Genomic DNA, 13,572 nt, shown 5'->3' on the forward strand with positions numbered 1-13,572 from the left:
CAATTTTATATTTGAATAAAAAAAAAAAAAAAAGAAGGTAGTTTGAGGTAGTTTCCGTACAGCAGTCAAGGGCACCTGACTCAACGCTGGTTACAACGCCGGTAAAGCGCAGTGTCACTTTTAAAGCAAAGCCAGTGGCGGTTCTACCCCCCCCCCCCCCCCCAAAAAAAAAATATATATATATATATTTTTTGTTTACATTTGTTTGAAGATTGCGGGCGCACTCTTCTTCACTGTGTTGACCTCGGGGTTCTCCGCCAGACTCCTGACGTTCCTCAAGGCCCTCGAAGCTTGCGATGAGGATGTGTACCTGAATATGCGAATGCTACTACTCATTCTGGCATCAAGTCAGCGTCGCCTCGGCGGAGCGCACGCGTGCAAAACGGAGCAGGCTTCACTTACAGGAATACGGGCATGGTGGCTCACTGTTCTACCGTAGTTGCGGCCCACCAACTTTGAAAGCGTCCTCACAGCACATAACTCCCTGCGCTTTTTGAGGTACCACTGCATTAACAACGCGTGCCGGCCAGACAAAACAAAAAGATAGCTTTACTCTCATAAAAAAATTAAACAGCAACACACAAAAAAATTGCAAAATTAGAGCAAGCGTTTATGCACAAACACTTGGCAATATTCCAAGCCGCCATTAAAATGGCCGAGACAGCGGAAGTTGAAATTTAGATGCTGCGAGTAACAAGTTGCCAACGTCACCGCTCTAACATTCCCGCTGGAAGCACGGAAGAGTGTTCCGTGTTCCTTCCTTTCATGGATTCTGCAGATTTTGGCCTTCCTTGGGACAGGGCTACCTCCTCCTCGACAGCCAGCCACCATCTCTGCACCGTCATCATGCACTGTCCTGGCGGCTATCGGTGACGACATCGCGCCCGTGTTCGATGCCACAGTTTCGTCCCTCCCCTTCACCAAGCCAGCATCATCGTCAACGACAGCAGGATTCTCTGCGAATTTAAGCGCCTGGTCACCGCAGGACGCTTTCAGTGGGCACAGAGGAGCGGCGGCTATGCAGTCGCTTCAAAATCCCTTCTGCTTCATTCTGCAGGTTCGTAAATACCCATCTTTTCACGTTAAACGATCCTGTAATGGCTTTCTGCTGCTCCTCCAGTGCCCGCTGGTTTTTCTTAGAATTGCTTATATGTGTGTTCACGTTTTTAAGTTACTTTTGTTGTCTGGGGACGTTGAATTAAACCCCGGCCCTATCACTAACGCTGATATTCTGGCTGCCATTGCTGAACAGTCTTCTAAAAACGATGCGCGTCATACCGAAATGGTTGACATGCTAAATCAGGTCAAAGATAACCAGCATCAGCTAGAACTAAAAGTGTTAGACATCAATTCAAGACTTGCAGCAGTCGAATCACTTGTAGAATTACTAGATGTGCCAAAGCATCCTACTGAACTGTCTAATGTTATTAGTGAGGCCGTCCGAGGCGAAACTACCGTTCTGAATTCAAGACTTAATGAGCTTGAAGATAGATCCCGTCGTGACAATTTACTTTTCTACGGTATCGCCGACACCCTTTCCGAAGACTGGTCGCAGTCAGAATCTCATATCCGCGATAATCTTTCCACAATGTTAGGACTAGATCTACCTGGCGAGGCAATATCCCGTGCTCACAGATTAGGCTCATACTCAACTAATAAATGCCGGCCAATAATTGTTAAATTCTCTTCCTCTAAATTCAAGGCGAATGTGTTTTCTCAGCGTTTTAAGTTGAAAGGAACAGGAATTTCAGTCAGTGAGGATTTCTGTCCGGCTACGCGGCAGTTACGTAAAAAGTTAATCGATTTCGGTAAAGGCACCGGTCAGAGGTTCTCGCTCAAACTAAACAGGCTGCACGTTAATCAAAAGGTGTATACTTACTGCCCTGTAACAGATTGTGTTTGCGAAGTGACTCCTAGTCACGCTCGTGAAGCTAACAACGCCGCGTCTCTCTCTCCGGGTGCCAATAATACAGTTTCCGCGCCGCAACCGGGCATCGATAACGCAGTTTCCGCACCTGGTGCAAGCAATTATAATTCACACGCGTCATCAACATAACTATGTAAAGGCCCGGTGACTAACGCTATCTCAATATTGTATTCTAACGTGCGAAGCGTGTGCAACAAACGCGACGCTTTGTCATCTCTTATCGACACGTGTACAGCTGATATTGTTATCCTGACCGAAACGTGGCTTTCTAGTAAAATTGCTGACAGTGAAATTTTTGAGTGTGAAGGTATGTACAAATTTTATCGTTTCAATCGTGACTCGCGCTCAGGTGGCGGTGTTCTTATCGCTGTTCGTGATTCTATAATATCGAGCGTTATACCACTTAACCTATCATTAGAGTTCGTGTGTGCCCGTGTACATGTCAGAAACAAGGATTTTATTTTTTGCGCCTGCTATCGACCCCCCGCTTCGTCTAGTACATTTTGCTCTGAGCTTCACGATGTCTTAAATAGATTGGTAGTACGGTTTCCTTCTTCGTCTTTGCTTCTTCTGGGGGATTTTAATTTTCCCACAATTAACTGGAAAAGTGACACCCCCACAGTAAGTGATCACTCATTACAGGCTCTTTCGTTTCTAAGCCTTTGTCTTGATTTTAATTTAAAGCAACTTGTACAAGAGCCTACACGATGTTCATCTCATTCTTCCAATGTATTAGATCTCATTCTCACTACAACCCCTGAGCTTGTGTCTCCCTTAACATACTTACCAGGTTTAAGTGACCATTGTGTTATTCAGTTCGACCTGCAGGCATCTGCTTCCTCATATAAAGCATTTAAGATTATTCGTGACTACAAAAATGCCGATTTTGTTTCAATTAATAATGAATTAGACACGTTTCTAACTGATTACATCTCACGTTTTCATACGCGAACGGTTGAAGAAAATTGGTCTCTCTTCAAGCAAAAAGTGAGTGACCTAACTGACCAGTACATCCCTCTGAAGCGCATCCGCTCTAATTCACAGGCACCTTGGTTTAACGCACGCCTTAAGCGTCTGCGAAATAAAAAGAAACGGTTATTTCGGCGCGCAAAATTAACAAAAAGTGCTGAGCGCTGGGACGCTTACGAAGCTGCTGATACGGAATATAAACAAGCTGTCGCACAATCAAAGCAGGAGTTTTATCAGTGTACACTTTTTTCTCTTTTAAAAGATAACCCACGAAAGTTTTGGAGCGTGGTCAGCGGTAGTAGATCCAGTGCGGTTGAGCTTTGTGATGCGAATAATGTTCCTGTAGATCTAAATGATTGTTGCAATGTCCTGAATGATGTGTTTGCTTCTTATTTTTCCCACACGACTCCTACCTGTTACCCCATTGTTTTCAGCCCTAATTATAGTCCTATGTTTCCTGTTAGTATTGATTCATTTGGTGTCGACTGTTTAATCCAGAAGCTTAAAATTTCTGCGTGTGCTGGGATTGACGGAATCAACTCAAAATTCCTGAAGAGCACCGCCACCTATTCATCTTTGATTCTTTCCGAAATTTTTTCACAGTCTTTGCAGTGTTGCACGTTACCCAACGATTGGAAGGTAGGGAAGGTGGTTCCTTTGCATAAATCAGGTACTGCTCACTCCCCACTTAACTACAGGCCCATATCATTGACTAGTGTGCCGTGTAAATTACTTGAACATATCATTTACTCTCACCTTGTTGCCTTTCTCGAGTCCAATTATTTTTTTACTAATTGTCAACACGGGTTCCGAAAATTTTTTTCTTGTGAAACACAGCTCGTATCGTTTACTAATGACCTGATGGTTGCCATTGATGCCGGGCTAATAGTTGACTGCATTTTCTTAGATTTTGCTAAGGCTTTCGATTCTGTCTCGCACGACCTACTTCTCTTGAAACTGAGTAAACTTAATATCGATCCTAACATCTTGGGCTGGATTAAATGTTTTTTATCTAACCGCTCACAATATGTTTCTGTCAATGGGCATAATTCTTCTACTACTCCTGTAACGTCCGGGGTACCACAGGGATCTGTCCTAGGGCCTCTCTTGTTTTTAGTCTACATTAACGACCTCCCATCGCAAATTGTCTCCTCTATTAAATTGTTCGCGGATGACTGTGTACTTTATCGCGTAATTACTAATGCCCAAGAGTGTGCTATACTACAGTCAGACCTCGACGTAGTTTCTTCTTGGTGCGCTGAATCCCTAATGAAGCTTAACGTTACTAAATGTAAAAGCATGCGTCTTTCGCGACTCTCTAAAAACACTGACCCTGCCATATACATCCTTAATGATATACCATTAGATGCTGTTGCTTCATACAAGTATCTTGGTATTCACATAACTCATAACCTTTCCTGGAACATGCACGTCGACTATGTCTCTAATAATGCTAATCGTATGCTTGGGTTTTTGCGGCGCCATTTTCGTTCCGCTAATCTTCCCGTCAAACTCCAATTATATAAAGCCTTAGTCAGGCCAAAACTCGAATACGCCTGTTCCGTTTGGGATCCGGGTCATGTAACATTATCACACATTCTCGAATCAGTCCAGAACCGAGCAGCCCGTTTTATCCTTTCTAATTATTCTCGTACTGCTAGTGTTTCATCAATGAAGACAACTTTGGACTTACCTGACCTTGCTTTACGCCGTAAATACTTTCGTCTTTGTCTTTTCCATAAAGTCTATTATTCTAATCTAATTCTAAAAGATCAACTACTTTTTCATATGTCATATGTGTCACCTCGCCACGATCACCAGTGTAAGGTTGGCACGCCGACATGTCATACGAACATCTATTTTGACTCTTTTATTCCAAGAACATCTAGCGAATGGAACCACCTCCCTGCCTCCATCGTGTCCATCCAGGACGTCACATACTTCAAGAAGCTTGCCAACGATTTCATCTGTACCACCCACTCCTCTCTGTAGAGCCTCCGGGCATTGAGAGTATGAAAATAAATAAATAAATAAATAAATGGATTACCTGATCACACAGTTGGTAAATCTAAAAAGCGCCGGCGTACGTTGCAATTACTTTCGTCGCTTCTGCCTGCAAAGATGCTGGAAAGCGGGGCAGGTCTCGGCGCTGAAGAGTTTTTGGAACTCCATTCAGGCTTGGTTTCAGTTCCTGAACTCCAATGCGAGCTGCTCATAAGGGCTGCCAAATGCAAGACGGAGAAAAGTGAAACACCCGTCACGTGTGCGCTACAGGCGGTCGCCCTCTGTCCGGAGGCCCTATTCCCAAACGTTCATCGTCTCCTCAAGATCCTAGCGACTCTGCCCGTAACAACGGCGGAAGCCGAGTGCTCGTTTTCTTCACTACGACGGTTGAAAGTATACCTGAGAGCGTCCACTTCAAATGAGCGACTGCTCGGTTTAGCGCTTCTGAATGTTCACACTTTGAAGTTGAAGCGGAGGACGTCCTGGATATTATTTGCCGTGAACCCAGGCGGCTGCATCTATAGTCGCTTGGCATAAATGAGATGATCATGCAAGAAAGTCTGTAAATTGCTTTGTGAAATAACTAGTCACAGTTACTTGTATGTGCATGGTAATTTACGACGAGGAAAAGCGCTACTATACTTCAAGGCAGCAGAGGGGTGTACGGACGTCAGGTGGAAGGAGTTAAAATTCTCTTTTAATTTGAAACCGTTCATCTATTTTAATCAATAAAATAGTGCGTAACTTTGTTGAAAACCGAATGTTCTTTGGCGAACGCTTTTAACCTCCATTTTGTGAATATTGGAAGCGGTATTGTTACTGTAAAGTATTGCGTTTTTGATGACAGAAACAGCAGTTCGATTTTTTTAGATCCAGTTCTAGAACCTGAGGTCAATAATGTGATTTTACAATTTAAGGAAAGTGGAGCTTGTGACGTGAATGGTTTACAAATAAGACCTGTTAAGTATGTTGTTCAGCGTCAGTGCGGGTGCATATATTTAATCTTTCTTTTGTGACTGTTTTTCCTACACGAATGCAAATAGCAAAAATGTCAGTACTACACAAAAAGGGGGGTGTAAATGTTATGGGTAATTACTGACCGATTTCTATATGGCCAGTATTTTCTAAAGCACTTAAAAAGGTACTTCATACACGTGTAACTAAATTTTCAACTAAGCATAACTTGATATGAGTTTGGTTATATAAAGCATAACTCTACCGAGGCAGCACTACTCGTCCAGAAAGAATTAATCTTGAAACATTTCGAAGAAAAAAAAATGTTCTTGGAGAATTCATAGACTTTACAAAGGCTTTTGATTGCCTCAATAATAAAATTTTACTAGCGAAATTGGATACATATGGAATTCGAGGGCATGCTTTGCAGTGACCGAAGTATACTTCCAGTATCGAATGCAATTAGTTTATATTGATAGATATTCGTTAAGTTCGAAGTGTATTCTTACTGGTGTTCCACAGGGATGTATATTAGGTCGTTTTTTTTCTTCAATATTTACGTTAATGATATTGTGAATATTAACTCTGGTGCAACATTTATCAACTATGCCGACGAAACTAGTTAGCTTTTTTCAGCTGAAAATGTCGATGTGCTCTTTGACATGGCCAATCAGGCGTTATCTGCATTAGCAACTTGGAGTCGTATTAATTCACTACAAATCAACGTATAAAAAACAGAAGCAGTGCTTTTTCGCCGAAAACATAAGCTATTCACAATTACAAGAGATATCGTTTTGAACTTGTCTAAAATAGAGGCTGTAAACTCTCTCAAGCTCTTAAGTGTCCTTTTTGCCGAGAATATTCATGGGATAGTCATTTCAACTACCTTAGTTTCTAAGCTGTCATAAGCAGTAGGTGTGATACACCAGTACCGTACCGGTACATGTTACCAGCAAAGGTGAAATTACTAATATACAATTCGTTATTTTACTCCCACATAAACTATTGTAATTTAGTCTGGGGTACAACAAAGTCAATTCGTATATAAAAAAAATACACTTGTTGCAAAAAAACACAACAAAAAACGTTAAGGGCTACAGAAGACGTTTAATTTGACTTCCACACAGATTGTTTATTTAAGAAGTTTCGCGTTATCAAGATACATGCTCTACTTAGCTATAGACACGTGACTAATCTAAAACTAGAACAAATTAGGGGTTCAAACGTTTTGATAAACCTTGGACAACTGTCTGAAAATATTCACGCTTGTTCTACCCGTCGTGCTGAATGTTGGGAGGTGGTCACTGCAAGAACGAACTACGGCACACAAATGCTTAAACATATACTATCCCAAAAATAATTAACCTACTTGAAGATAAAAGATTGGAATTCAGCACATTGTCTCTTTGAGAAACTCGATTAAATTTCTCCGCAAATGAATCCGAGTATGAACTAAAATTTTGGGGTCTCATAACTTCTGTCTTCAAATCGGTCACTTTACCGTTATAGCCGACGATAAAATATATTATGTCCGAAACACGCTTTGTTGATTTGAGGTAACCAAGATTTGTAAATGTTTTTTTTTTTGTTACGTTCGTTTGTCAAGGACTTGTCAAGCTGTGCCATACAGCTTTTCTCCTTGATCGCCACCATTAACATACGACGGAAATAAACCCTTTATGAATAATTTTAGCCGAAAACACGTACTTCTGATCAGTACTCAAGGTGTGCGTGAGCGGAGCGTCACCCGTTGCTTACAGCCGCAGTTGTATTTACAATACATTCAATATAGCTTACATCACTGACATTGTTTTATATTATAACCATGTGTTCGTTTCATTATGTTTGCTTTGGTTTGATTGAACTGTGTATTTTAGTGAAGATAGTTTGTTATACTTTGCCTTGAAATTGTCATCCTTCACCCCACAAGTGTTTCGAAGCATCCGTTCTCTATATAACTGACTTCAAGTTCCGAATCCCATTAAATATACATGAATGAAGTAATATTGCCTGTTTTATTTATTTGAGCGTTTTCTACCCCACAAACGCTCTTCCCGAAAACATATAGGTCGGAGATAGTCTGCGCTCCCCCTTTACTCTATGCCCCGCGCAAAACCGACTGCGTGTGCAGGGAAGTCAGCCTCCCCCCCCCCCCCCCCCTTCCCCGGGGGGGGAGGGGGGGGGGGCGGATATGTTTGGAAGTTCGGGGGGAGGGGTGGTTTCGACCCCCCAAACCCCCCCCCCCCCCCCCCCTCTACCTACGCCACTGAATGTAGGGAAAAAAAGTCATTTCGCGAGCAGTGGTTTATTTATTGGGTGTGTTAAACCTGCAACTAAGTTTTCTTGTTAAACAATGCGACTGATCAAAACTACTGTATGAATAAAAAGTCATTACTTCCTAGGTTTGCATATACAGTGATGTCTCGTTAACATGGACGCTTCCGTTCCCACCAAACATCGTCCATAAAACGAGTTGTCCATATTAACGAGACAAAAATGCGTGTATTTTCCCAGTTTTTCCCCGAAAATGGTGTCCATATAGCGAGGTATCCATATTAGCGGAGTCCATATTAACGGGACATGACTGTATACATTTTTTCCTTTTTTTTTAGAAAAAAAAAAGAAGATATTTAAATGCAGGACACCCGCGCTTCGCATTCTAACGCGTTCGACGAGTTCAGTTGATGGGCATACCCAAGGATGGGCAGACCCAAGGCCATGTGGGGATGGACATAGGCCAAGAGCCATCGTCCAAGAACCCTGGAATTCGAAGGAGCTACTACAGAATGTATTAGACTTCCCGCTAGCAAATATGGCCGTTTGACGAGACCCTAGGTACTAGGAGAGGACGCGGCGAGCCTTACAAGGAATGTTTACGCGATGGCCACTAAGGCCAGCGTGAGTAATTGAACATGTCCGGTGTCTCTACCCCAACCGACCTGGTGTTACCTATAGGGGACACACGTTGGGATAAACAGTGGTGGTGGCTGTTGAACTGTTGTTTTTGTTCTGAAATTTGACCAAAACTTCAAATATTGAAATCTGCGAAAATTCATGATACGAAGGTATACAAAGCGGAGACTTTTTTTTCTTCCGGTTCTTTCTATTTTTATATCGCGTTTTGAGATTCTACTATTGAGCATTGCCACGTTTAGACGTCATATTGCACGTGACCACATCGGTTGGCTTCCTTTCTTTGGCTTCCTTTCGGAAGCCAAAGTTTAAAGTGCAAGTGCACCCGTCAAATTTTGTGAGTGTAATTACAATAATGCGCTCATCTTTCTCAGTTCAATATCTCTCTTTTCTCGAAATGGTTACTCACTTTAACTCAATCGCCCCTCTTGAGCTTTCCAGGCCAGAGATGACAAAAGCACTTTCCAAAACTAATTATATTACAATATCAGTTCCTTTCTTAAAAATCGCTAAAATGTAATTATATCACATTAGAGATTACCGCGTACTATAAGTATTGACATCATCTTCATACTACTTTTAATTTTTGCAGGTAGCGTTTGCTTGTCGATAATGAAATAGTCTGATGTTGCAAGCAGTGCAATGTAGGCGCAATATAATATATCACAGTCATGCCGCGACTTGGTCCATAACCGTGTTCTCGCAAAGCAGGTTTTTGATGAAGGAGATGGAGATAATTTTTTTATTTTTTTTTAATTCTATACTTTTGCTTGCAAAAGATACTAAAGTCTATTGTAATGCATCATTGATATCCGATAAGCTGAGGTGGCGTAAACTGCGCAGCATGAAATTCTTTGAAGGAATCGTTTGTTTTTAGGAACACGTGTGACGTGCGAGCTTGGTGTGAATAAATGGCTACGGCCACGAATAAAGACTCCAACCATTAATTGGAATACGACATAAGCGTTTCGATTTTCCGCACTGCCGTGACTGTATCCGTGATGATTTCTCCAATCAAGGTGTCCACACGCACACAAACACCGGAGCAGGGGCGGATGCAGGAATTTCCTGAGGGGGGGTGTCAGGTGTTGGTCAGCGTCCTATTTATTTAGGAACACCCTCCCCCTTAAATTTCGTTTCACGCCCTAAATTTTACACATGCAGAATTCAAGAGGGGGGGTCAGGACATCCGGACCCCCCCTCTAAGTCCGCCCCTGCACCGGAGACACTGCTGAAGTCTCAGGGGCTCGGATTTCCGTATGGTTTATCATCTGCGCCGATACCAGCTGCGGTTTGCGCTTTGCTGAAATATTTCAACAACTGCCCGTCTTAAACGGGTCAACGAAAGAACTGCTCGTTTTCACGTAGTTGCGTTAAAATTATGTGGTTAGGCTACTGTATGAGTGGACTACCAAAACCAATTATAATGACATCTAAAGCCACAATCCCTCTCCTGTGTACTCTATCTTGTAAATAACGCTCCTGCGATTGACAAGTACTTTTGCGCGCGTGCACCGTCAGCTGAAGTCGCACCATTAAATGATCGTCCTTCTTTTTTGCTTTTTTTTGAGGGGATATTGAGGGTAAAAAGAGTTGGAGAGCTGAACTCCGAATCTCGTGAGTGGACATTTTTGAGTACCCGACCTTTACGGCTCCTACATGAACGCGACGTCCCATGATCACTACTGGTACATCAGCCACTGCATTCGATTTTCAGGTTATTGTGTACCTTTGTGCGTGTAATGTAAGCCACGCTAAAAATCAACGAAAAGTACGCCATTCTTAGCATGTGCATCAGGCAAAAGACTTAAAACTGACAGTAGCCAGAGTACACTCAGGTCAAAGGCCTCAAACTCAATTGCGTGCGGGAGTGATATATTCCACACCCCCGAGACGTCGAGAGCCAGTAGAAGGCAGCGGAAATGGGGGGGGGGGGGGGGGGGGGGGGGGGGGGAGAGGAGTTATGGAGAAGGGACTTCACGTTCTAGCTTGAGACATCTGCAGGTTTAATTCGTTTTGAGGACTACTTTAGGCTTACATGATGTGACAACAATAATTAGAATGACACCGCCTCGCAATTATGCTGCAATTATTTATAGAACAGAAGAATACGTACACTGTGGTTCCCATCGCTCATTCATATCGATAATTATTCAAATTAAAGATGTCTGAAAAAAAAGATATTTCTTCATACGACGGTTATTGTCTTCCTGACAATTTTTATAGAAGCAGTCTGATAAAATACTTGAATTTTTATGGTGATGTTTCCGAGGGCGAGAATTAAAAACTCGTAGCTTGCAGTTGAGGTGACAAAAAACTGGAAAGCAAAAATTAAAACAGAATAATGTGAACATGTTATAAAAGCAGTGGTACGTATGGAACAGAAATGAACTAATGACATTAAATTAATATGGCGCATGCTATTTCTAGCGCTCGAGACATGGGAACAACGGATCGCAGCAGGTTACTTGAGGACCGCATCCCAGCAAGTCGCGGGCCGCATGCCGCTCACGGGCCGCGTGTTTGAGACCCCTGACATAGGATGTAGGAAACGTGCGGAAAAACGTGGCTAAAATTGTCTTCATGCAGTTAGTGTTGCTGCCCATAAATAAGAATTTTCTTTTTCTAAAGTCAAATTTGCGATAGGCGAAACTGAAAGAAACGGGAATGTTTGCTTATCAGTACCACTCGGGTAGTGGCTCGTGTCCAATCACTGCGACGATGAGAAGAGCACGACTCTAACAATGCCTGGAGCCCAGCACGCGTTTTCTACCTTGCCAACCCCAACGCGCTTGGCCACGTGGCCCCTTGTTCCAGCTAGAAAAAACTAAGGTAAGTTTATTCAGTCATGAACGTTAGGGAGTGATAAATACTATTTTACCGCAACTTCAACCAAACGACTCGCACCATGACTCGATCAGACAGCATCAGCCACTGCGACACTCTTTTACTGATGAGGGCTCGACTTGACTTTCCGAAACTCTCCGCCCTAACCTCACGTATATCAGGACATATCAGGACTATGCCAATCATCGATCAACCCTCAAATTATTCGAGTGATGCTTTAATCACAATAAAATGTGTTAGCCATTTAATCAGCTGGAAAAGTCAAGACAAAAGAAAAAGTAAAATATGCTTGATTTGTTATTCTTGACGTATTTTTTTTTTTTTTTTTGAGGGAGCACATGTTTCCATGGAAAACCACTTCAGCATGCTTGTAATTGTCATCGAGGGTGATTATAGTATTTAAATAGTAACGTAAAAAATGACTTCACTTTTCGAAGGGCTTCATATTTCTGTAGGTGTCACAACGTAAAGCTTGAAAGGGGACTGCAATCATCCATATATTTAAAAAAAACTATAGTTTTTTATCGTCTTTTATATAATAGTACTTGAGAAAAAAAAAACGTATTTATTGATTGATTATGGATGCATGCGACTTCATATTTACCGCTTTGCTGAAGTTCCACGCATGTGGAACGATACAGCACAACCTGCAGGAAAAAAACAACAACAACAAACATATAATAAGGACAGTACAGATCAGCCAGAAACAGGCTTGCATCGTCGAGATGCATGGCTGTCAACGTGCGACCGTAGACGACGCACGGCGGCTTAGAGGTAGGAAGAAAAGGAAGCGACATACCCGCTCACGCCAGCGTGACTCTATATACTCTGTTTCATACTTAGCGTGCAGCGCTGTCAAAGCTACTGGCACGAGCGCGTGGCTTCATCTAAGGTTTTGTTTGCGCGAGAACTCGTGCACTGAAATGATCAACGAGATCAAGCCCCATGCTCGCGCCAGTAGCTTTGACAGCGTTGCACGCTAAGTATGAAACAGAGTATAGTACTCATGTTTAACCGAAAAAAATCAAAAAACAATACGGGCGCTTCCTTTCTCGTAAAATTATTTACTGCAGGAATTGACGACACAGTGCGCTTGCATTGTGGAAAGCAAAACGACCAACAATGCTGTCCTTTGTAAGCTTAAACACGTTTTAACTGGTTTAACTCCCATTTGCTTTCGGGCAAGAGGGGGGCGCGAATATCGTTTTGCGCAAGCACATCAGCCTTTAAAAATTGGCGTGTCTGCTTTAGTGGGTGCCTGGTGTCTCAGTTGTATAGGCAATTTAGCCAGTGCAGTACAACCGCTAGCCTGGGGTCTTTAACGTGCACCACGCAGTAGTGATACACCACCTCACGCCGGTACGATGCTCGTCCAGATCGAACCGGGCAGGGGTGGGGATTGAACCCAGTATCCCTAGGTTCTGCAGTGCGAGTTTTCGCTCCACGTGCTCCGAGTGATGAAAAAAAACAAAAAAACTTTAAAAATTGTGTTTTATTAAAAAAAAAAAAATTGGTGTGCGCTGGCCCATTTGGTCAATGATCCCTCTCGGCCACCGAGCACATCAGCTTTTTTTGTTTCTTTGCTGACAATGCCGATTCTAAAAAGAAAAGAGGACGGCCATGAGTCACAACGGAGGCATGCGCACGAGGATATGGTCCAGTGGCTCGCTGACAGCCTTTGAACACTGTTCCTTCTGGTTTTGGCCGGGGCACTACTCAGTTTCTCTCCCTTAACAATTTGGCACTTGGGCTTGCAGTCAAGACAGGCAGTTCTGCTCCAGACAGTTTCTGAGCTTAGCCAGCAAGGACTCTTCAGCAGCGACTGCACTGCGCGACCGTAAGGCAAATGAAGAAGCTCGGCGGACCCTTTGCTCTTGGCTCCGAAAGTCAAATCTTGCGCGACCAGAAGCGCAGGAAGATTAAGACAGCACTCGACAAGAAAAAAAGTCTCAAAAGCG

At 42.8% G+C, this 13,572-nt stretch overlaps 1 protein-coding gene across 1 annotated transcript; it reads left to right on the plus strand.

Annotated features, from left to right (window-relative positions):
• Window positions 1-1,015: 1,015 nt before the first annotated feature.
• LOC121045702 lies at window positions 1,016-2,056 on the plus strand. The gene has a single exon (XM_040498814.2). The coding sequence runs from the start codon at window positions 1,019-1,021 to the stop codon at window positions 2,054-2,056; it is 1,038 nt and encodes a 345-aa protein (XP_040354748.1). The 5' UTR covers window positions 1,016-1,018.
• The last annotated feature ends 11,516 nt before the right edge of the window (window positions 2,057-13,572 follow it).

The sequence above is a fragment of the Ixodes scapularis genome, unplaced genomic scaffold (genome assembly GCF_016920785.2).
Source record: "Ixodes scapularis isolate PalLabHiFi unplaced genomic scaffold, ASM1692078v2 PGA_scaffold2__306_contigs__length_199485367, whole genome shotgun sequence".
NCBI lineage: Eukaryota > Metazoa > Arthropoda > Arachnida > Ixodida > Ixodidae > Ixodes > Ixodes scapularis.